Source organism: Physeter macrocephalus, chromosome 1, assembly GCF_002837175.3.
Source record: "Physeter macrocephalus isolate SW-GA chromosome 1, ASM283717v5, whole genome shotgun sequence".
NCBI lineage: Eukaryota > Metazoa > Chordata > Mammalia > Artiodactyla > Physeteridae > Physeter > Physeter macrocephalus.
The window spans coordinates 81,604,438-81,628,690 of record NC_041214.2 but is presented as its reverse complement, the minus strand read 5'-3'; the positions used below and the strand labels follow the sequence as shown (position 1 = coordinate 81,628,690).

The 24,253-nt window shown below is 40.4% G+C and overlaps 1 protein-coding gene across 4 annotated transcripts in view; it reads right to left on the bottom strand.

Moving 5' to 3' along the window:
• TPRG1 (tumor protein p63 regulated 1) overlaps window positions 1-24,253 on the bottom strand; it is a 383,646-nt gene that overhangs the window by 171,082 nt on the left and 188,311 nt on the right. Inside the window, exons 5-6 of one of the 4 annotated variants that reach the window (XM_028492199.2) lie at window positions 5,446-5,499; window positions 4,298-4,724 (exon numbers count right to left, since the gene is read on the bottom strand). The exons of 2 other annotated variants lie outside the window; for them this stretch is intronic. In XM_028492199.2, the coding sequence (XP_028348000.1) occupies window positions 4,677-4,724; window positions 5,446-5,499 (102 nt within the window). In that variant the 3' untranslated portion in view covers window positions 4,298-4,676. Of the gene's footprint in view, window positions 1-4,297; window positions 4,725-5,445; window positions 5,500-24,253 lie in introns of those variants that run through there. One more of the 4 variants, XM_028492188.1, reaches the window with a different exon arrangement.

Sequence of the window (24,253 nt, the reverse complement as noted above, 5' to 3'; positions counted from 1 at the left end):
AGATAATCTTTGTAGTGAAGCTGACTGGTTAGAGCCAATGAGAGCAATTAATTAGGTGAGGCTTCTAAGTTCAATTCTCTGTGTGGTCTGCAGGGTTTGGCTCAGTACAGTCCATCCTCCTTTAATAAACATTGGTTTCTAAAGGACTTTGGTGGTTCACTGTATATGGATTGGCACCAAGAGACTGATCGCCACTTTGGAGAGAATGACTCAAAATACGTACTGCTTTATACCCAATAGTGTCAACCATAAGGACATCACAAAATTATCATTAAACAAACAGTCTTAGAGGTAGGCTAGGGAAGAGTTTCTCAGACCAGGAAACCATCTCCTGATTTCCTGGGACTTTTTCCACTAGGTTCTGCCTTATGTTAAATACCTCAACATATCTAAGACAGAGGGGTCTCACTTTGCCGAAAGACACATTTCTAAAATTATAGAATATCAGAACTAGAAATTCCTTAAAAAGGAAAGTGGGAGAAAATGACTATGTATTTAGTACTAATCCTGTACCAGAAACTGTGTTAGATGCTTTACCATGACTATTTACCACACTGAGGAACTCTAATCTTACCCTCCCCATTTCACCACTGGGAAACTGGAATTCTTAGAAAAGACACCTGAGGTGATGACAGCTCACACTATGACTTAAAAGCAGACCTAGGACTAGATTCCCAGTCTGGTAACTCCTTAATCTGTTTTTTGTTCCCTTTCTTCATATACTGCCCTCACCCCCCGACCAAGTTTCACTATCCTCCCAGAAAAATTTACAGGGAATACAGAAGTAAGAAAACATGGGAAAGGAAAAATCCTTTTGATTTTTTTCACTCCTACTACCCACTATAAAAATAGCTGCCTTTTAAAACTTGGGAACAATGAAATTCCCAAGGATAGTTAAGGACTAGCTCAAAAGAGCACCCGGGCAATTGCTTCAGAGTAAGGAATTCTAGTGTGGATTTCCAGAAAGACTTTCTCTTACAGTTTGGGAATCACAGCAGCCACAGTTTGTAGATGTGCTGTCATAGTAATAGAAACATGTCCCGATTACTTACTGTGTGTCAGCCACCGTGGCATTACCTAATTTAACCCTCAGAGTCATCCACTGAGGGGAGGATGCCTTTTCAGAATGAGGAAACTGAGATCTAGCAAAGAGACCCAACACGTCTGAATTTAAACAGCTTCTCAGAGGCAACAGCAACATTTGAACAAACTTTGTTTAATTGTAGATCCTGAGCTTCTAAGCACTATTCTACACTCCCCTTGGGAATAGATGGTGTTAATTCACACCTATGTTGTCCTTCAGGGTTTACAAATGTTAATACCCTCCATCTTATTTAATCCTCATAAAAATCTGGGAAGGTGTCATGGTGGGAACTATTAAACTCCATGGAAGGGATTAAAACACGGAAGCCCTGTAAAGTTAAGGAACTGGTCTCAGATTTTACAGGTGGAAAGTGCAGAAACAGAACTTCTGAGTCGTAGCACATTGCATTTTCCCTCACATCATAATGCCAGATCCTAGCTAACCAAGAAGGGGATCGTGGAGATGTATGACCAAGCTTCAGTCCAAGGCATTGCTTAGTGGGCTAAAGGTCAATTCCACTTGCCCCTGGGGAAGACAGGAAAGGTTGGGGAAGAGCCCAGAGGTCATGGCAGTGATGTAATATGCACTAAGTGCTTGCTCCTCTCACCACCAAATCCCAGGTTAGTCCTCTAAATACGAGGGGGGAAATGAGAGCGGAAATCATGTAAGATGTCTGTTCTTCCTGAAAACAAGCAAGCCTCTCTCCTTCTTTGTCCTCTTATTTTTCTGTCTGTAAATGGACCAGAGGATCTTTAAGCTCCGACATCCGCTGATTCCACTGGCCCTGGGTAGTCAGCTTCGAGTGGGAGTTAGGAATACTCTGCTTTCCCCTGTGTTACAGGGTCACGGCTGCCATTCCTGCTGGTTCCCCAACTCCAATACCACTCCCTCCTTCTGGCTGTCTCTGCGGAATGCGTTCTCATCACACTTTTTGGCAAAATGTGCCTTGTGGTCTGATGAGTCCACATCACACATTAAAGTACATTTCAAAACCAGAATATAAATAATCATATTCAGTTTAATCTTTAACTGACAATGATTTTTATACAAAGAGAAAAGTCCCTTTTTTATAAGCAAATTTTACAGATGCTGGACATCTCACCCCTAAAAACAAAACAAACAAGACTATATATATATATATAAAGAAAAGAAGGGATTATGTGACACAGTTCTTGAATTATTCAAATGCTGGTTTAATTGGAAAGTTTTCATTGATTTTTAATGGAATGTAAAATTATTTTGCAATTACTCCATTGCTGCTTTAAAATATGTGGAGTTTTACCTTTTTTCCCGTATGTCCCTATTTATTGGCCATCAAAACTCTGTATTATACATTTGTAAACACACAGAGATTTTGATGTGCATACTATTACAAAATGATAAGCTATAAGTGCATAAGAACTAATGAAAAGTTCTAAGGGCAAGAGTTGATTATTAACCTTTTCACTTCTTTGACCTTAGGCAAGACTTTTAATATCTCTGGTCCTCCGTCTCCATGTCTGTAAACTGGAAATAATCTTATTAAGAAGATGCAAGGTTTAATATTGTATTTATTTGTTAATGATTAAAATAGTCATGTTTCTTTTCATTCATTTTTCTATTGTTTTATGATGCTTTTGTTTTTTTATTGGAAATAGCACATTCAATATTTTAATGTAAATATTTGTTCAAGCTATCCCATACTGCAACACCCAGAACTTAATAGTAAAGTTGTTGCTACACCAAAGAAATTTTTTTTTTCTTTTTGTAAGGATTAAAAGAGTCAGAAATCACTGTGGGACACTTTAAATGTCTGCCTGTCACAGCCATCTTAAATCTACTGAATTAGCAATTACACATACATATACATGCATAAGAGGCAACAAAATTTAAATTGTTTTACTAATACAATGGTGGCAGCTGTAAGATTTTGGAAAAAGTCTTCATTTCTCTGAGCCTCAGTTTCTTATCATTAAAATGAGGTTAGTAATACTCCCTTTATATGTCTTATAGGTAGTTATGGGGAACAGTTATAACAATGGTTATGAGTGAAATTGATAAACTGTAGAAAGTGACCAGAACAGAGAGAATGTGTTTCTCGAATTTGTTGGCCCTGATGATGTTTGCAGGTAGAGCTAAGCCAGGGACCAGGGTCGACATTCACAGTCCATGAATCATCACTCAAATCCTCAGTCATAAAGTGAAAGGCAAGTCTAAGCTATCCTTTGATTTGTTGTGGTTTTATGCCCTTTAAAGCCACGCCTACCTATATAAGAACGAAGAACTTATGAGAAATTCATTTGAAACGTTTGTTCTATTGGGTACAGCAAAGTGGGGCCCAACCCTTTCATGATGAACCCAGGTTGATTTAGTTAACGGCTTGCATCTGGTTTCCAAACTTGCCCTTACGTAACCCCGGTGAGTCCTAACTCAGCCTCAAACTTTAGTGAAGACAGAACGCACATCAGGGCAAAGAACCCTTGTTCTTACAAACGTCCAATCAGCACAGCTTGAGCGTCCAAAGCTACACAAAAGATGCTAGTGTTTCAGGGGTTTAACGAGCCAGTGGAGTCATCCAGATCTCACCCTGAGATCATTACCATAACCCAGTTTAAGAGCACAGAGACCACAAAATTGCTGTGTGTGCCGAAGCGGGTAATGCAGTAATCCTCAGCTCCTGGATTATCATAGGGCCAGGGAAATGTTCAAAAGCACAAGGCCTCGGGTAGCCTCTAGGGGAACTACTGGAATGTTGTTTATCTTCAGACCGCAACAACTGGTCCAGTATTTCACAACAGGAAGGTCTGTCCTGCGGCTCAGACGTTGACGGCTTAGAGAAGCAAGGCCTGAAATAACGCCCCCTTCTCTTCTACCTTCTATCTCCCCACCCTCTGGGACCCCTCTCCCACCCAACAGTTCAGATGAAAAACAAAAAAGGCAAAGCCAGGGCTGAGACCTTGAAATAGATACAGCTTTCTGAGCAACTTGCGTTAATTTAATACTCTGGCTGGGAAGGGACACAGCCTGATCCAACGGGATTTTAGGTGACAGGGAAACTAGAAACGATGCCCCTTTTTTTTTATAGTCTTAACCCCTTAGTTTATAAAAATCAACCTCCCTTCTACAGCATCTGTGTTTTCAGAAGTTCAGATATATTCTCTTAGATCTCTTATATGACAGAAAGGAGAAACTGATCATGATTCAAATTCCAAAATGATAGTCAATGCCTGGTAACTTCATCTTAGCTCCATGTGATTCGGGAAATTCATTTTTTAAAGTCATAATAAGTATCTCTGTGATCTTGGACGAATCAGTTAACCTCTCTGAGACAGTGCGTGAACATTCAGAGGACAGATGACAAGAGTTTATATTCAGGCCCATGAAATGGAGAGGTTGCATGAGCTTTGCTAGTTCAGGCACCAGGGATCTCTGAATCTCCCTGGCAGAGAGTATGGAACTCAGAAAAATCTCGGTGGTTTTATTATTTAAAGAAATGGGAGCAGATTGTTGTTGAGAAAGGACTCTTTATACACGAGACCATGAGGAGGTTCCTGAGCTTTTTGGGAGTTACAGTAGAGACCCATTGGTCTCTAATATTTATGATCGAGTCTCATCACTTCAACTGCTTTTGCACAAACTGCTTCAACTCGGCTCTTCTTTCCTGTGATGGAGAGAAGGAAGAAAGCTGGATTCAAGATAAATCTTCTTCTGGACAAGCCAAGATGGAGAAGCACTAGACCTCAAGACAGATGACTAAATGATAATTGTTTAAGAAAAGTGTAACTACTTCATATCCAACTCCATGTTGGTTACATTTAACCCTTAGCATTCTGGCAGGTCAAAGTGTACCTACTTCTGGTATACCTACCATGTCCAGTCTTAGGCATAAAAGATGAACAATACTCACATTTTGCACTCAAGAAAAGTACAGAGAGAATAAGTAGGTAAAAAAAAATCAACTCTAGTATCAAGGCAAAGTGAAGAACAGGGCAAGCAACAAATTATGTCTATGGAATGCAGAGAAAACACAATTAACTCTGGCTGTGGATGTCAAGAAGGCCGTCATGAAATCAGTACCACTTGACCTGAATCTCAGAGAATATGGGGGAGAGCTCATTTCAAGCTGAAGTCAAAGCAGCAGCAAAAGCAAAAAAGTGTGAAACTCTGAGTGATACGTAAGGAAAGCAGTGAGCTATTAGGGAGGCCATAATGGGCTGTTGACTACACCCTCCCATCCTTCCAGAAGGACGCCCGCTTTCAAACTGCTCTTTGTGGCACCTATGAAGTGAAAAAATTCTTTTCCAGAGCAGCATAGTGAGGAAGTTAAAAACACAGGCCCGGGGGTCCAACTGCCTTGTTCTAACGCTAGCTCTGTCACTTACCATTGTGCTACTTTGATCTGGTTGGCTGACTTCTCTGGACATCAGGTTCTTCTTCTATAAAATGGGAATAATAACATTACCTGCTGTGAGATTTAAATATATAAGTGATGTAAAATTCTTGGCACAGTGCCTGGCACATAGTGAGGATTCAGTGTTACTGTTTTTGTTGTTACTTGCCTATTTTAGTTCTCTTATTAGATAGGTATACTTAAAAACCAAAGAATGATCCATTCCTATTCTTGGCCCAGAATTTAGACTAATGTTTTGCACAAAAAAGAGGACTTCTATAAACACTTAAATAAATGAATGAATGATTGAATTCAGGTATAATAAGCGGAAGATCAAATTTCAGATCTAGACTTTCCTATCACCAGGATTTGACTTTGGCTCATGTCATTGAGCTATACACTATCTTAAACTTTACTGTTTTTATAGATGCTAGTAGATATTCTGGATGTGGTGATGTGCGCTAGGGTGGACAGCTGGAGAGATGCCAAGACATAGGTAGGGAATTCCTTGGACTCAGTGCTCTGCCATTGCCTGGTCTTTCTCTACGAAGGATATTTACTTGGTTTGTGACTAAATACCATCAATTGTAAGATAAAAATAATTACAGTGACCACTGAGTAGGGCAAAATCAGATGACTCAAAAAAAAAAAAAAAAAAAAAAAAACTCTTTGAAAAGGCATTTGGCTAAAATCTAGCCAGATATTGAGGTGTCCCAGGATGCCAGAGAGAATTGCAAGAACAATGCCAGTTGAAACAAGCCACTTTAACAAACTCCTCGGGTACTTTCTTACATTCTGAACAAATTCAGAATTAAGGATGAAAAAGTAAAACCAAAGTTAGCAGCTATGCGGTAATAAAAACTTCCCGATGTTAAAAAGAATACGCATATCAATACATAGAATATGCAGATATCTAGCTCTTTTGGATGAGGAATTGGGTGCATTAAAAAAAATGCATTCCTTCCTAAATTACCCTCAGGTCAGCTAAAAAAGTTTAGCACTAGGGAGGAGTAAAAGGTAAGGATGCAACAACAAAAACCACTGTGGAATGGCTGGAGATTCTAGAGGAATAAATGTAGAGGATTTAAAAAATATGCTTCATACCCATGGCCTTGCAGACTTGTGTGAATATTGGTATTTCTGTACAATAGATCCTAAAGAGTAGACTTGCTAAATAAAAAAAAGGATGGAAATTTTAAAACTAATAGGTGCTGTCAAATTCTCCTTTCAAACTATTGTAGCAAGTTATACTTTGTGCCTGGGGGCCCTGTCTTTGACATCCTGGCCAACAGAGTCTACTGAAAAAAGAATAAGCTGAAAATTGGAAACAATCCATCAATCCATCAACAGTTAATGGATCAACAATTTTGGTATAACCCTGTGGTGGACAACTACTGCACAATAAAAAGGGAAAAAAGTCAGTGATGTACACATCATAATGATAAATCTCAAAAGAATATACTAAATGAAAGAAGTCATACAAAAATAATACATAAGATTCCATTTGTTTGAAATCCTAGAAAAAACAAAACTATTCATAGTGACAGGAACCCAAGGCTGGAAGGGAGAGTGGATTGTCTACGAAGTGGCAAGAGGAAACATTTTAGGTGGATGGAAATATTCTACATCTGACTGGGGTGGTGGTAATATGGGTGAATATATTGGTCAAAATGTTAAGTATATCTCAATAAATTACATTAAAATTTAAAAGAATAAGACAAAAAGAGGGAGGGTGTGGTCCCCAGGATTCAAATGTGGTTCAGGTTGTATCTGACCCTGGATTCTAGTGATTTTTCTCTGTCACAACATCTTCTTTTAGAATATTTTATTTTCACTTTATGCTCCTCTAAAAGTTGAAATCTCAATCATCAGGGCACTCTTAGACTCTTCCAGGGCTGCCAAGCAAGTAAATTCACTTGGTCTGTAGTCTTTTACATCCAGTGTAAATTTAAAGGAGTCACGTTCTGTATGTATTCAAGCGCTTGCTTCCCTGAGACATCCATACCATCCCTGGGCTACTGGAAGGCATTAGGGTGCCTTCTTACCTCACTATCGTGTGCTTACCTTGGCTTTGAGTCTCACTGAGCCCTTTCCCACCACGGAAAGCTTTGCACTTATCTCTTCTTATGATCTTTTGATTATATTCTCTTATGGTCCAAGGATTTTCCCCACAAAATTGAAATGACAGAAAATATAAACAGATTTCTAGATACACGTGTTCCTACAAAACATTTTCACATGTCTTATCTCATTGGTTCTTCAGCAACCCTGTAAAATAGGAACATCTCCCATCACTTTCAGGATGTAATTCCAACTCTTCGGGCTAGCTCACAAAGTCCTTTAGCATCTGGTTCCATCTCACCTGGCTTCCCTCATCTCTAACCTGCAATCCCCTACATCCATCCACCTTTCTCTCCAGCCAGCCTGAGACACTAAGGCTTCCTATCCTTCCATGCCCCTAGACATTAATACATGTTACTATTTCTGCCAATCACAATCTTCCATCTTTGCCTTCTTGCCTAAAACCTAATTACCTCTAAAAGTTGGCCTGTGTCAACCCTCTGAAGTCCACCACTAACTGCTCCCAGGACTCTATTGTAATGCAAAGCAGAGCATTCTTAGTGTTGGTTTCCTGGATTCCCACTCCCACTGTGAGCTCCTGAAGGCCAGGACATTGCCTACTTTATCTTCTAGCCCCACAGTGACTAACATAATGACTGACACATAAGAAGTACTAAAAAAGCATTTGCTGAATGAATGGATGTGATGTGAAATTTCTGGACAAAAAGATGACTGTCCAATGTCTAAAGTCTGAATTGCAAACTCAAAGGAGGAGACAAGATCCTGATTCTGAGTTCTAGCCTGAGTTCTACAAATGCCTTAGTGGCATGACTATAGTCTTTTTGTTTGTCAGAAAAGTCTGAGGCCAACTTAAGGACACAGAGACTGTAATTTCACTGTGTCGATCTCAGCTGAAACCAAGAAGTTTTGGCATGAGACAGTAATCACTTAACTGCCTTGCACCTAAGAACACTAATATTTTGGCCTTTCCAGACAGGCTCGGGAATGTGATTAGGAGCCATTTGAAAAATGACACCCCACAGTAAAATGGAGCTTTGTGGCCTCTTCCTCAATCCCAGCTTCTGATCCTTTAAAACCGCCTTTAGAAACAATTTTTTTTCTCTTCTTGTGTATATTTATTAAAAAAATGAGAATAACAACTCTCTTCTCAAACTACTCTTAGCTGTCAAATTATCCAGTATTTATTTAGGCAATATTCAAGTCTCCGTATTTAGAATAAACCTAAAATCTTCCTATCCAATCGGCTAATGAAAGTCTATGCTAGAAGATGTGGCCAGTCATTATACTTTGCCAAATGCATACAAGCAGAAAATGACTTCGTGAGTTAGGTCCTCATTTTTGGTCTTCCCCGTATCCTGCTGAGCCTTTGAGATCAATTTGTCCCTGTCAATGTTTTCACAGTGCCATCATTAGCTAATAGAATCTCAGGTTTGGGCTGGAACTTGCTGTTTGATCCTTTCTGTACAGTTCTCTGCCAAATGGCTCTGGAATTTCTGTTTGAAAACTCCCTCTACAAAGAACTCACTAACTCCTAGGAGCAATTCATCCCATCTTTGAACAACACTGGCTATTTCACCTTGTGAAGTCATTTTTCCTGGAGCTTCCATAACTTTAGTCCTACTCTAACCCTTAGAGCACAAGTGTAATGCCTCCTCCATGCCAGCTCTTCAGATGTATGAAAATTATAAAGATAATTCCATTAAATCTTCTTCAAGTGACTCCCTCATAGGAAGTGGTCTGAGTCATGCTCCCTAAAGATTCCTGTCACTCAAAGGTCTGGTCCCTAGATCTAGGACCTGCCACCCACGTATGTTCTGATGAAACACAAAGAGCAGGACCATTGACTACCCTCCGTCATTGGTTTACTTGATTCCGACAGCTCTTTCCTTCATCTTATATTTTCCATTCTGCTTTCAAATTTCCCTTTCAGTTTATTCTTTCAGGAAGCTCATACACTCATTATATTGTCTTTCCTTTACCTGTGCTATTAAAAAGTGTAGCACATATGGTATTTCCAATACAGAAAACACAGATACACAAAGAAAACTGTCATACATTTGTATATAATCTCTATATAGAGATATAAAGATTATATAATCTTATATAATTGAAATCCCAGTTCTGTCTGGTGGCAAAAAATTGTTAGTTTGTTATTTGGCTTTGCTTTTTCCTGGCCATGAGATTTTTCCAGATCCACAGGCTGCTATCTCTGAACCCTCCAAGTTGATGCCTGGAGCATTTCCCATATCTTCCATGCTACTCTGAGGCTGCAGACCCTTCTGAGGTACGTCTTTGTTCTTTTTTGCCCAGACATGATGCAACACCAATCCTTGTTCAGCGCTGCTCCTCTGTGTTAGACAAAGTATCCTAGAACCTGCTAGAATCCAGACAGGAAGTAAGCTCCTGATCAGCTATTCATCTCAGATCACCTCACCTGGGGAAAGTGTCATACTTAACCACTCGCCTCCCAGTTCTTTCAAGTTAACCACTGAGTAGGGGAAGTCACTTTCTCAGGAACTTTCCTCAGCTTCTCACTAGTTTATTCATCTCTCTTCCCCATCTCCAGATTTTTATCTAGCCACCATCAATATGAAAACCATTCTAAGCTTGCTTCTAGGCCAAAACCAATCCATGTCAGAACCTTCATTATGAATTTCTAAAAGAGCCAGACTCTTAAAAGTTCTACCGCATTTTCTCTGAAAGTTTTCATTTCTGTCATGGGCTTTGAAAAGCCTATTTTGAAACTAAAAAATCAAGCCTTTCCTCCTATCTTGTTTATGTACTTCTGTAGTAACAATTCACCTTGACAGCATGAGGCTAAAGAGAATAGTCCCAGGATCCAAGAAATTGGAAGGAGGTAAAAATATCAATTAATATTTAAAAATCTTATTCAGCTTTCTAGAAAAAAGAATGTTTGGGATTCCTTGCCAGGAAGGAAGGGTTAAAAAGCACTTATGGGTTTCCCTAGTGGCTCAGTGGTTGAGAGTCCACCTGTCGATGCAGGGGACATGGGTTCATGCCCCGGTCCGGGAGGATCCCACATGCTGTGGAACGGCTGGGCCCGTGAGCCATGGCCGCTGAGCCTGCGCGTCTGGATCCTGTGCTCTGCAACCGGTGGGGTCACAGCAGTGAGAAGCCAGCGTACCGCAAAAAAAAAAAAAAAAAAAAAAAAGCACTTATAATCCAGAATTCCCATATCCCCAACCTTTCAATCATCCAGGTGCTCCTGCTGCAGGGTCCTTAAGAGACAGGCTCAGATGACCCTGCAGGGTACCTTATTCCTCCTACTTTATTAATCTCTTATCCAAGTGAAATCACAGAATGTATCCCTATCTGATTTATCTCCTGTCCAGTTAAAATGCATGTAAGTCACAAGAATTCCTTTTGGCTCTTAGAATCTCAGGTAGCTATTAGAGTCCCAGTGCAGAATCATGTCAGCAAATGGACAGGAGGCCATCCTAGGGACGGCCTAGGAGGGGATACAGGCAGGCCCAGGATGGGGAGGAAGAGGGTGGCTGAGTCTGCTCAGAAGGCATCCATATGTTGGTCTGCTAACCTGGAAAGAGGTGACATCTTCCTGGGTGAAAAAGGAGGGCACTGTGAAAAAATGATCACCAGAATGGAGGGCTATTCCACCTCTACTCACGTGCAAGCCAAGGCAGCTCTCCACCGTCAGAGTACCTTTAAAAAATTGTTTAATTGAAGTTGATACATCATTCTTAATCGGTTCCTTAAGGGTCAATCAACTATTCAAATTATGCAGTGTTTTCTAGGTCCTAGTCTCAAAACCAGGTGAGTGCGGGAGTGTGTTGCCACACAGGAAACAACAGGGAAGTCCCAGGACCAGAGTCAGGCTAAGGTGAATGGTCAGAATGGGAAAGACAATATTATGGCTCCGATGAGGCAGAGCAATGAAGAAACTGGTGGGAAAGAAGAAGCTCAGTGGCTATAGGAGAGTCAAGAGGCTTTGAGAAGGAAGATTTAACCCGGGGTGTCATTTTTATTGCATTTCTAGCACATCTTTCCTTTGCATCCCAATCCTACCATAATCCACTGTGAGCTCAGGTAATGCAAACTCATTTTCATATCAGCAAAAGGGATTAAGAAGGTAAATCTTCAGAGGGAGAAAATATCCATGATGTATTTTAAAGCCGAATGCAGTATAAATGATTTTGTATCCACTCTTTTGTATTATTCATGCCTCAGCTCCCTGTCATGGCCATGAATAAATGAAATTTAACAAATGTTGTTTGGTCCACAGTAGCCCAGAATCACCCTAGAAGCTGAAGATCAGCTGCAACCCATTCCAGGAGCTCTTAGAGTATGAATGTGAAGGCCTTGGAGATAATCAAAATCAAAATTAAAAGACTTCCTCAGTCTTTGCAAGCTCCCTTTGATAAACGAAAAAAATCACACGCCCACATTTAATTGCATTTGAAATTCAAGGTAAATTAAGTATTGTGACAAAAAGGCAAATCAGATTAATGGAACAAAGTGTGCTGCTGTGTATTCATGGCACACGTCTCCCTTGAACTTTTACAGACCCTCCTTGGAGAACTAAGATATAGGTCAGTGATTGGTAAACTATGACCTGCAGCCTGCTTTTATATGGCCCATGAGTTAAGAATGGTTTTTACATTTTTAAATGGTGGTGAAAAAAAATCAAAAGAAGAATAATACTTCATGACATGTAAAAATTATATGAAATTCAAATTTCAGTGTCCATAGATGAAGTGTCACTGGAGTCCAGCCATACTCACCCTTATTGGCCGTGGCTTGCTTTTGTGCTATGGCAGCAGAGCAGAGTGTGTGCAAAAAAGATCATGTGGCCCCCAAGTCCTGAAATATCCACTATCTGGCCCTTTACAGAAAAAAAGAAAATTGTCTAGCCTTTGTAAACCAATGCTTTCTTTTAAAGATGAGAACATTAAAACCGAAGGAGAAGAAAGATCTCAAGGTCACCCACCTGGTATTCGGCAGAGACATTTCTAGAACCCACTCATCTAAACTCCATGTGGGATCCTTTCTCATTATACCAAGTGGCCTGGGGTGGAGGTGAGGGGGGGCTGTCCCCAAGATTACAGACAGCAAGCCCGTGACTGAACAGGCTGTAGGAACCAGAGCCACGGTTTCAAGAGTTCAGGAGCATACGTGAATAATGTGTTTCCTAAGGAGAAGAGAAGAAAAAACAAGACAAAACAACACTGACACTAATTATGAAGGTGTGCAACAAATTCATTTTGGCCCAGCACATGCTCTACTGTGATATCTGGCCATCTAACCTGGTCTGAACTGAATGCTGCATGTCTTTGAGTCCCAGTACCCCATCCACTGCTTGTACTTACTCTTACTTTGCTGCTTCCATTAAAGAGCCCTCAGAAACAGGGATGTGTTTGAACAAAACAAAAAAGAGAATCTGGGAGTGAGGGAGAGAGTTGAGCTTGGTTTTCTGCTGGAGGCTACATTTTTATTTTTATTTTTTTCCAACTGGCACGCGTCTTCTTTGTTTTGAATAATGGAGATAATTATACATTCAAGGGATCACACTCTAAACCCCCCAAACGATTAAGAAATCTTATTGCAGGCAATCATGAGAAAATGTAAGGGAGGATTACCCAGAGAGACAATGCAAATCATACCTCTTCCAGTGCCTCACTTAGCACAGAGACCTAATCACCCTTCTCCTCTCTTTCCCATGGCTGAATTGTTTATATTCCAGGCCGCTCTCAGGGCACAGCAATGTTCTTTCCTAAACCCTGCTCATGTGTAGTCAAAGGTTCGGATGGGTCCCTCTTGGGAAACTGCTACCTCGGTGATTTTGATTCCGACCTGTAAGCTCCCATTTACCAGCAGCTGGGAATAGAACAAAAGCTTGCATTATGTTCAGGCTGCAAGATTCTTTATCTAGGGAGAAAGGAACCCTGTGTACCATGTGCTCAATTCAACAAATATTTATTGGGCAGCAACCACAAAGCAGACATTACTCTAAAAGCTGGGATAAAACAGTGGAAAAAATATAATCCCTGACCTTATGGGTCTATATCTAGTCAAGCCAGATAGATAGACAAGGAAATAGGAAAATCAAATGTGTGGCATGAAGGATACGAAAAAAGTAAGTCCAGATTGTTCAGGGGTTGCCTGGGTGGAGCAAATCAATTTGAAGAGTACATGGAATTAACAAGGAAAAGAGCTTAGAGGGGGCATCTGTCAGGTGGAGGGGACAAATGTGAAGCCCTGCAGATGAGAGAGGTCATGGGTTGTTGAGAAAACTAGGGTGGGACTGATCAGACCTTGGGGAGGGGAACAGCAGACACATGGATAAGGAGGGAAGATGACCAAAGAAGGGGCTGGGAATGTCAGCTGATGCCAACCAGGAAGGGTCTTATGAGCCTTATCCTGAGGATATGGAAGGCAGGCATTTCGGAAGGCAATGCAGAGTCTCAAAAGTGTTTTAATGACAGAGGGTGATGGGAACAGATTTGCCATTATCTTCTTACCATATCTTGCTGTCCAGGGATTATATATCTGACTCACTATGCCCTCAGTTGTATGGTGTAACAATAATAAGAAGAAGAAGAATAGCTAATACATATTGTGTTAATATGTGCCTGGGATTGTGTTAAGCACTTTAACTGAATTATATGATTTACTCCTTACAACAATCCTATGAAATAGATATTACTATTATCTGTAACTGACAAATGAGGAAACTGAGGCACAGAGACTGAGTAGCATGCCCAAGAGTGTACATTTCTTAAGGTGAGGAGCTGGAATTGAAATCCAATGCAGTCTACCTCCAAAGCTCAGACTAAACATGGGTCTGTGAGTGAAAAAAATCAAATACAACTTCCAACTCTGATTCTCAGTGTGATCGTGGGCTTTCACTCTCTGGTTTCCTTGTCTTTAAATAAGAAGAATGAGCTACATAACTTTCAATCCTCTTTCTCTAGTCTAATATCAGGATATTGTATTTCTCTTAGATGTCAGCAGAAAAGCAGTAGTTCAGGGTAGTCATTTGACTCTTACTGTTCTTGAGGCAAGAAATAGTTACAAGAAATCAACCCCAGTAGAAGATTTATGATCTCTCTCGGGGATAATTCCAAATCTTTCTTCCTCTCCCCTCACTCTCTCAGTCTTCTTTCCCAAGGTTTGTGATGGAAATCCAGTGACAGAGTGATTTCCATAAACACGTGTTGATTGTCAGTGGATCAGAAAATACAATACCACTGGAACTTCCCCCCCCCCACCATCACTGTCATCAGGTTTTGTCTTCTTTGTGGTCCATCGACAGTGACAATAATCCAGGCTCTGTTTTCTCCCTGTCAATTACACTTTAAGCTGGTCAGGGTGAGAATCAACAGCTCTGAAAAAGCAGGTGTTAAAAGTTAAGAAAAGGATTGAATATTCATCATGGTTAAATTGTGTTTGTTGGATTTGGCATGGCCAACAGGTACCTTTTCCTGAATTTGCACCACCATCCATAATATAGAATGGAAATCGTGACTGGCAAAAAAAAAAAAAACGGTTAGAGAAAGGTAGAGGACCATCCTATTTTAGTGTCTTCAGGATGCCAAGGGACTATCCATGCTCAGTGGGCTTTTGATACTGGAAACATAACTCAGTGGTCTCAGCTTCAGAATTCTTAGACTTTGTGGAACCACAGGTCTAAAATCTTGGCAAGCCTAAGTCATGGCTTCAGTCTCTGTCTCCTTAGAAAAAAATTTGAAGAGCAAGTGATTTATGGCATTTCTTCTTCTAGAAGAGCTCTCCAACCCCTGGCCACTGAATGGACTTTGAAATATGCCCACAGGGATCCTTTATCCACAGACAATCTCTGAGTGCTTATTATTCACTTTACTAGTGTAGAAGCTCTTTAATCATTGTCTCTGCATTTGCTTTAATCTAGAAACTGTCAATTTATTAGCTCATAATGTGCCTGAAGCTTTTCACCATCTTACTGGAGAAAGACTTGTATAAATCCAGGAGATGATTCTAAAAAAGTCAGATTGATATAGATAAGGATATGAAGAGACAAAATAATATAGCAATTAGAGTACAGAACTAAAGTTTATTTATGAAAAAAAAAAGCATTCTATATTTTGTTTCAAGAAGAGTAAAACCATTTTTAACTCCACCCAGTAATAACTGATGAGTGAGTAAAAGAATTATTTATTATAAACATGAAATTATCCATTACAAAGGATTTTCAGCACCAAAGTTTTAGGCAGTTACCCAGAGTGCACACTGGAGGGATACTCCTGAAAATGAAAGTGGTTAAGAAATCAAAGACCATGAGCTACAAATATATATATATATACACATATATATGTATATATATATATATTTCTGAGGTTGAAAAATCTCAGATGTGTGTATATACATATGTGTGTGTGTGTGTGTGTGTGTGTGTGTGTGTGTTTTCATGGAGAATAATCAGAGCATCAAGAAAAATAATGTTCAGGATACAAAGGAGCCCAGCATAGCACAAGAGCAAAGCAGCATAGAGTGCACATGCTATAGAGAAGATGGCAAAAAGAGTCCAGAGGGAAGGGACTTAAAGAATGACTCCACCTTGAAATAAAACTGTGGAATACTTGGCTTCCAGATGACCTAAAGGCTGATCACAGGTAGTCTAATAGCTATAATCACTATGAACTCTACCTATGACATTCCTGATCTGTTGCTGTTTGTCTTCCGTCTTTCTCCCAGAGTGGTTTTATTATCAAGTAAAATATTTGCTTCTTTCTTTTTCCTTACAGAAGAGACCTTTACAATTACCTAGTCCAATTCATTCACTTAACAAATGAGGAAAACAGGACCCCGAGAGGTTAAAGTGAATTGCTCAGTCACCTAGATGGAGAGTACCATAGACAGGACTAAAATCCTGAATCTTCTAATTCCCAAACCACACTTCATTGCAAGAGCCCATTCTTCCTCTGAAATAATTACCACTTTCCTCTTCATCATAGTGGTAATTTCTGCAAAGGCAGAGAAATACTGTGGGTGATTCTCAAATGTTAGATGTTTAAATTAGCATTTGGGAACTATATATCTACATAGAATTACTGGAAGTTGAAAGGAAGACAAAATCATCACCTTTACTTTTAAGAGGGTCCCAACACAATCTTCCAGCATACTTGCTTAAAATTGGTTCCTCCTTCCCTGTCAATTAGCCATCTTGTTTTTATTTTCTTCCCAGAGATAGAATTTAATGATTCAAAGGATCTTGGAGATCACCTAGACTTACTTTCTTATCTTATAAATGAGAAAGCTGAGGTTCAAAGAGGATGCCTTACCAAATCACAAAATATTCGAATTTGAAGAAGCAACAATATTTAGTCAACTTTGTTTTTTTATTTAGAGAAATAGGAGAAGTACTTAACTATTATAACACCTGTGTTTCTCACTACCTATAATTAATAATTCTTCAAATTTTGCCATATTTCTTTCAAATATTTTATATAAGAAATAAAGCTATGCAGATACAATTGAAATACATTTTTCCTAACCCCTAGTCTTACTGACATCCTTATCAACCCAAGGACAGCCAGTATTAGAAATTTGTGAATCCTTGCTATCTACTTTGTATAATTTAACATACACATATAGATATCAATGGACAATGTATATTCCCAGCTAGTGCCAGGGGATTAGGGATATTAAATCAAAACTATTCTGATTTTGTTTGATTGTGTGTTATTCTTCCTAGAAATATTTAATAGAAAACTACTGTAAGACAACAAAATTGTAAACAGTTTCAATCTAATAGACCCGTTTAACAGGTCAGAGAGGTTAAGTGACTTGCCCCACGTGACACAATGTCACCATCCAACTAGAACTCAGATGTTTTCCCCCTACACCCATCTCCACTTATCTTTTCACTAGAAAACCCCACCTGATTATCTCTTTCCCCTTAAGTCCTCTGGATGTTTTTCTTCATCATTTTCAGAAAGCCACATTTCTCTCCCTTACCTCCCTTCAGAAAAGAAACAATTCTGGGGTTGAGAAATCTCATACCAGAAACAATATACTCTTTAACTTCACACTTTTTTCTGAGCAGCAGGGCAGCCAGGCAGACACCAGGCTCACACACCATTATGAATCTGTCAGCAATTAGAATTCTAAACCCTATTCGGTTTTTACTTGTTTCAATCAACTTGTCACTGCAGTGAGGATTATCTACTTTCTCAACATAAACATCAACAGAAGTGAGTGCAATGGCTTGCATCCTTGGCGACGGCACCGCCAGGGAGAATGTTAAATAGAACACTCTGCAGACAGGAGGGATCTGGGGCCTTAATGGGCCATAATTAGAGGGGCAGAGCCTACACTAGCCTTTGTGTAAGGCTTCAGAATTCCCCTCCTTAGGATGGGGAGACATCTTGGGACATGCAAGGAGACTGCTGCTGTCTGCTTCTCCCTTCTCTGTTTCCTGAGCTAGAGAAAGAAAGGGAAAAGAAGAAAATGTATCCCTGCAATGTTTTCATTCAAAACCAAAGGACCTTGGGAGTCATGCCATTCAACCCCCTTATTTAAAGGATTAGGAAGCTGAGATCCAGAGAGGGAAGGCTGTGGCCAAGGTCGAACCCATGAGCCCAGTGTCCTGACTCCCAATGCTGAACCCTGCTCCCTTCAGGGGGAGTAGAATGGTTCTGAGTCATAAGCCACGGTCTAACCCAAATACCCAATGATGCAAAAGACCAAGCAACACAGTGCCACGATACGAGGACAGGGCAAGCCCACAGTGCCAGGGTCACCGAGAGAAGAGAATCACTCCACCTCAAATCCATTGTGAAGACAGAGAGTGTGTAAGTACACAAGTAGCAATTAATTTGATTCCTTTCAACAAGTTATTTTTTTAAGGATTATCTAAGGAACTTAGAGTTAGGTGGGTCAAGACAAAGAAAGTTTGGTATCTTCTACTACTGAAAAGAGCTAAATTATGTATACTAACTTATTTAATCTTCATAACAACTTTATGAGGTTAGTACTATTATTTTAGTCTTTATTTTACAGACGAAGAAACTGAAGTATGGAGGGTTGGGTACCTTGTTCATGTTTATGCATATGGTAACGGCAAAACTAAGATTGGAACCTAGATGGACTGGCTCCAGAGGCCCCACTCTTAACCACAAGAGTAGGGTGACAAACCATCCTGATTTCCTGGGACTGTCCCCATTTTAGCAATCAAAGTCCCATATCCCAGGAAATCCCTCAGTCCTGGACAAACTGGGACAGTTGATCACCTTACACATAACTATACTGACTCGGTGGTTTGTCAATGATTCAACCCAAGCCTCAAAAAATGATCCAGTTAGTCTGGTTGCCATATCCATCTTCAAGCCTTGGGAGGCTGAACTCACAGGGAAGAACTTAAATATTCATAAGTGCGAAGTACTCTTCTGAGCACTTTTGAGGCTTTATGTTATTTAAATTCTCACAAGCACCCTAGAGGAGGTATATGGATAAGAAAACAAAGGATCTGAGAGGATTGGATCATTTGCCTAAGATCTTAGTGTTAGCAAGTATAAAGCTAAGATTTGAACCGAGGCAAGGAGGAAGATCTTGGGACTTCTTTATAGAGAAATAGCTAAAATGAGGGAGTCTCAAAATCTGAAAGTCCTACCTACTTGGTGTTTTTTTCTGGATGTGGGAGTTCATACCTAGGAAATTAGATATAACTCTTTGAGAATTCCCTCTTTCTGAGTAGAGTTTTGTACTTCCTCCTCCTTCTGACTCAGCCATGGGATAGAGCATCAGCTGACCACAAGTTGGCAACAACACGGTCAATGCCCTCCCCATCTCCATGCCGTGTCCACACTACTTCCCCTTCTTTGATGATCACCCCCCCCCCGCCGCCATTGTGTGCATGTAAAATTCTTACCCATCCTTTAAGACCCGGTTATATACTACCATCCCCAAAAGCCTTCCTTGGACTTAGTTTAAATTAATCCTTCTCTCTTCTTCTTTCCCTTAGCCATCTTAAACCTTTTAAAGATAGGTATCCCAATCTGCCTTATTCTACAGTCACAGTGTGCAAGGGTGGGAGAGGGCCATGCCTGGCTCTCTTGCTGTGTTCGGGACTCCACCTCAGCATTATCTTATTTCCTCTCTCAGTAGTTCACAGGACAAGAGACAGCACCTGCACACAGCCCATAGTTTGATAGCCTCTTGAATGAATATATGTATACATCAGTGTGTTTAGTTATGAACTATGATGTTTGTACATGGAGATTTGGATAAGGAAAACAATATCTAGGATGTTTGTGTATGTCAGGGGATAATTTCTTTGGCACTCCTAGGCTCGGTTTTACTCCCATACTAAAGCAAACGATTAAGGCGATTGGCTCAATGTTTGTAGTAGGTACCTAAGTCTATAAAACTTGTCTTAAGTATCTTTGCAAAATTATTTAGAGTTAAGAATAATGATTATTAAATGGTCTAATAGAAATAAATACAGGGCAAGGAGTTAGTTTCCACTTTCTGGTTAATGACCCAAACTCACTGCATAAATTTTGGTCCTCTTTTTTGCCCAAACTGTAGGATGATGGCGGTAGAATTACATGATTTCTAGGATCCCCTCCAACTCTACATTCCTATAATCCAATAATTCTAATAATTAGAGCAAGTCTTCCCTCACAGGGACATTCTGTTTCCTACTGTAGCCTTGGCATTCAGAACATTCTGGGTGAGTAGTAGAATCAATAACAAGGTCAAGGACCAGTCAAAGCCACTGAGGAAGAAAAGGGTGTTCTGTTCGAAGAAAGGAAGCCAGAGATTCTGGAGGGACATGATGTGTGAAATGCAGGCTGGGGGTTAATGAGTTTGAGGCGTGAAAACCCAAGCTTCAGGCCGCATTCTCTGGCAGTGTTGAGCACGGCATGTCTCCATGCCCTCTGTGGCCGAGTTCTATTTTAGAATGTACTCGAGCTTGAATCCTCTTAACACAGCTGTGACTGTCTGTTAAATTTTAGGCATCGTTCTCCATTCAAACAAGTGGCTCTTGGTCTTACATTGACAGACCTGGGGAAAAGCAGCTAGAGGAGGACAGACCTGGAAACTGTCAGAGAATTGACTGGTAGTGAAAGAGGTGTATTTATTGATATTGAGATGTAGTCAGCTTGGCCCAATGGACCAGGGTAGAGAGAAGATTGTTCTATGACGGTCAGAAGCAAATGGGATGGGGAAGTCTCACTGGACAGCCCCACCCACCAAGAAATGTTTCATTCAGCATTTGAGAGCCCCTTAAGCCTCCTTAGCCATTAACGTTCCTTTCTAGCTAAGACACACCTCTTGAGACCTTAGCCCATGGAAAAAATGAGAGCACAGTTGAGTCGTTTCACCATGCTCCCACCCTTCTCCCTTCTGGAATCCCTTCCAGGGCCCAAAGTGCCGAGCTGTCAAGTCCTGCCCTGAATGCTTTGGTTAAGTGGATGCCCAACCCAACTGAGGAAGCTGTGTCAAGGCTGGGTTAAGCCCTCCAGCTGCTGGGAAGAGCAGAAGTGGTCACCATGGAAACAAGCCCCTCATCAATCTTGTAGTCACTCACAAGATCACTGGGATGCATTGGGGACTAGAGTCCCTGGAAAACTACACCTTTTTCCTTGAGAAGAGATGACTGCATTCTTGAAAACCAAGTCAGCTGCTTCTAAAACGGAGTGAAAATATCCAGGGTTGATTCTGCCTCCTGAATTTAGGCCTAGGTGCTATATGCCCTGAGACTGTGAAGGCAGGAAGGTCCCCATTTGTGTGGATTTTGCTACTGCAGCCAGTTCTATTTGACACAATTCAATGTCAGAGGGAGAAGAGAACTCTGGGTGTTACCTAGTCAAACTCTTATTTTTTACAGGAATAACTGAGGGGCCAGGGGGTGAATAACTTGTCCAAGGTCCATATTATGAATCAGTGGGAAATCCAGGACCAGAATCAAGATTTTGCACTCCAAATCTGTTACTCCTTCCACAATCCTAGGGTCAGAGTGGATTTTTTGTGAAGCTAATAAAGATTAAATTTCAAAATACCTCCCTTAATGGGGCCATTCTGAGGCTGTGAGAGGGGCCCTAGCAATATACTCCCATGGCCATTTTTCTTTCCTTTTTTTCCTTAATTTTCAAAAGTAAATTTTATTTAACTGAAATTGGTTTAAAGTGCTGTTCCTTTCCATTTTGTCTCCCCCTTTATCACTCGTCCCCTCAAGTTGGGTTTCAGAATGACCATAGGCATTTGTGAGATACGGTTAAAGAGACGTTGAGGTAGGTTAGGATTTAGTTGTGGTTAAGCAGGTAGGATAAAATTATATGGTTCCCACTCACTTTCAGGAAGAGTTAAGTTATCCCTTATCTTGATTTAAGACTGGCCTCCGGGCTTCCCTGGTGGCGCAGTGGTTGAGAGTCCGCCTGCCGATGCAGGGGACACGGCGTGCCCCGGTCCGGGAAGATCCCACATGCCGCGGAGCGGCTGGGCCCGTGAGCCATGGCCGCTGAGCCTGCGCGTCCGGAGCCTGTGCTCCGCAACGGGAGAGGCCCCAACAGTGAGAGGCCCGCATACCGCAAAAAAAAAAAAAAAAAAAAAAAAAAAAGACTGGCCTCCACTTCCATAACCAACTAGCAACAAGATTCAAAGAAAGGGCAAGACCAAAGTTCAGCTCCTATGAAGATACAAATGGTCCCTCAAGCATCTGGCACAGGAAACATGAGGGTAGTGGAGAAGAACAACTGTTAAAATATGTAGAGCCAGGAGGTAGTCCGTGAAAATTCTTCCAAATCTCATATCTCATATGTGGAAGAAACTTGATGAATATTTTGCATTACCAACAATGAATTGTAAAGCTGAATGAAACTTTTCAAAACTATTAATAATAATTTTATGAAAATACACTTCAATAAACTGAAGAAAAAATGAATTAACATTTCTCTTCATGGAAAATTTTTTTTTCCTGTTTAAAAAGCACAATTTATTGCTTTTAGTGTATTCACAGAGTTGTGCATCCATAGCCATCAATGATTTTAGAATATTTTCTTCGTCCCAGAAAGAAACCTTGTACCCTTTAGCTGTCACTCCCACCCTCCCCACCGCCCAGCCCTGGACAACCACTGATCTACGTTCTGTCTCTGTGGATTTACCTCTTCTGAACATTCATGCACATGGAATCATACAACATGTGGTCTTTTATGACTGGCTCCTCCCACTCAGCATCATGTTTTCCAGGTTCATTCATGGTATAATTTGCATCAGTGTTTCATTCCTTTTTATGGCTAAATAATACTCCACGGTGTGGATTACTCAAGACCGTCTTCCTTGGTTATCCTTGGAGAGACCAAGGTGGATGGTCGGAGGGGACCTCACTCCTGGACCCCAGACCCCCTCAGGTGGAACAGCATTTGAGGATCAAATGCAGAAGGAGACACAGATCTTTTTTTTTACTTTTTTGTTTGTTTGTTTGTTTTTGGCTGGGCGGCTTGGCATGCAGGATCTTAGCTGCCCACAGTGGAAGCACGGAGTCCTAACCACTAGACCGCAAGGGAATTCCCTTTTTTCCTTTTTTTTTTTTAACTTTCTTAAAAAACAATCTGTATAAGTGAAATAGGTACCAAAATCTCGGCATTATCATTTTACTCTGCTGTTGCAGCCCACACTGTTGACTTCTGGCTTAGGACCCAAGGCCACCTGCTCCCCTTGTCGTAGGAAGAGGTAGTCAAATAATATGCAGTCACAATGAGTATGAACGAGGTATTATATAAGTGTGCTAATTAACAAAGGTATTATGTTATTTTCTGAATTTTTAATTTTGTAGTAAATTTCAGGTTTGTAATATCTATATTTTTAAATATTGATTGGGATGATATTTGATTGGGATGTATTTTGCCGTTTAAAAACAGTCATTTTTGTGCCTAATTTTGTATTTATAGTATTACAGTCATTATTTCTCAAAGAGAGCCCCCTTGTCATATAAGATGCATAAAATCTGGATCTCTCTCTTGCATGAGATACCTCTTTAATGAGTTTCCATTAATCACAGTATTACTGAAAATGATAGTAAATATCCTGGGTGGGTTTTGTGGATCAGGAACGCATTACTACTGCACAATCATGCTAGCACGATCCTCATTGGAATTTAGAGTGTTCAGAGTCATTTGTGTTGTGCACAAGAGCAGTTCCCAATGCCAATTCATTGGGGTCAGTTTCACTGCCGGTAATGGAAGTAAAGCCTCATAAGACTTCACTATTACTCATCAGTGTTATGTTTGTCTACACCTATCTCCCAAGTAACCAAACCACTTAATCCCATTTCCTTTTACCACATTCAATTCATCTTCCAAATATGCACACTTGCAAAATATGTCTGGGGGACAGGTTATTCTACCTCATTTTAAAGAAGGAGAAGACTCAATGATAGGGGTGAGTTATTGACATTCAAATTACTCAATTCCATCTCTGATATGTTCTCTACTTAAAGAGTTGCTGTGAGGGGCAAATAAAATAATGAGTATGAAATATCCTAACCCAGACACTAGCACATGAGTGCTCGGTAAATGTTAGTTTAGTGTTGGATAATTCTTTACCGATAGGTAAGCATTTGCCAACTTGGGTTCATGATGTACCCAGATGCCTGGAGGTATTTCTACAGTTCCTTGAAAGAAAATGTGGCCACAGTACACAAGCTTCAAATTTCTCTGCTCCAAAATGAACCATGGATTTTAAACCTAAAGCAAAAAACC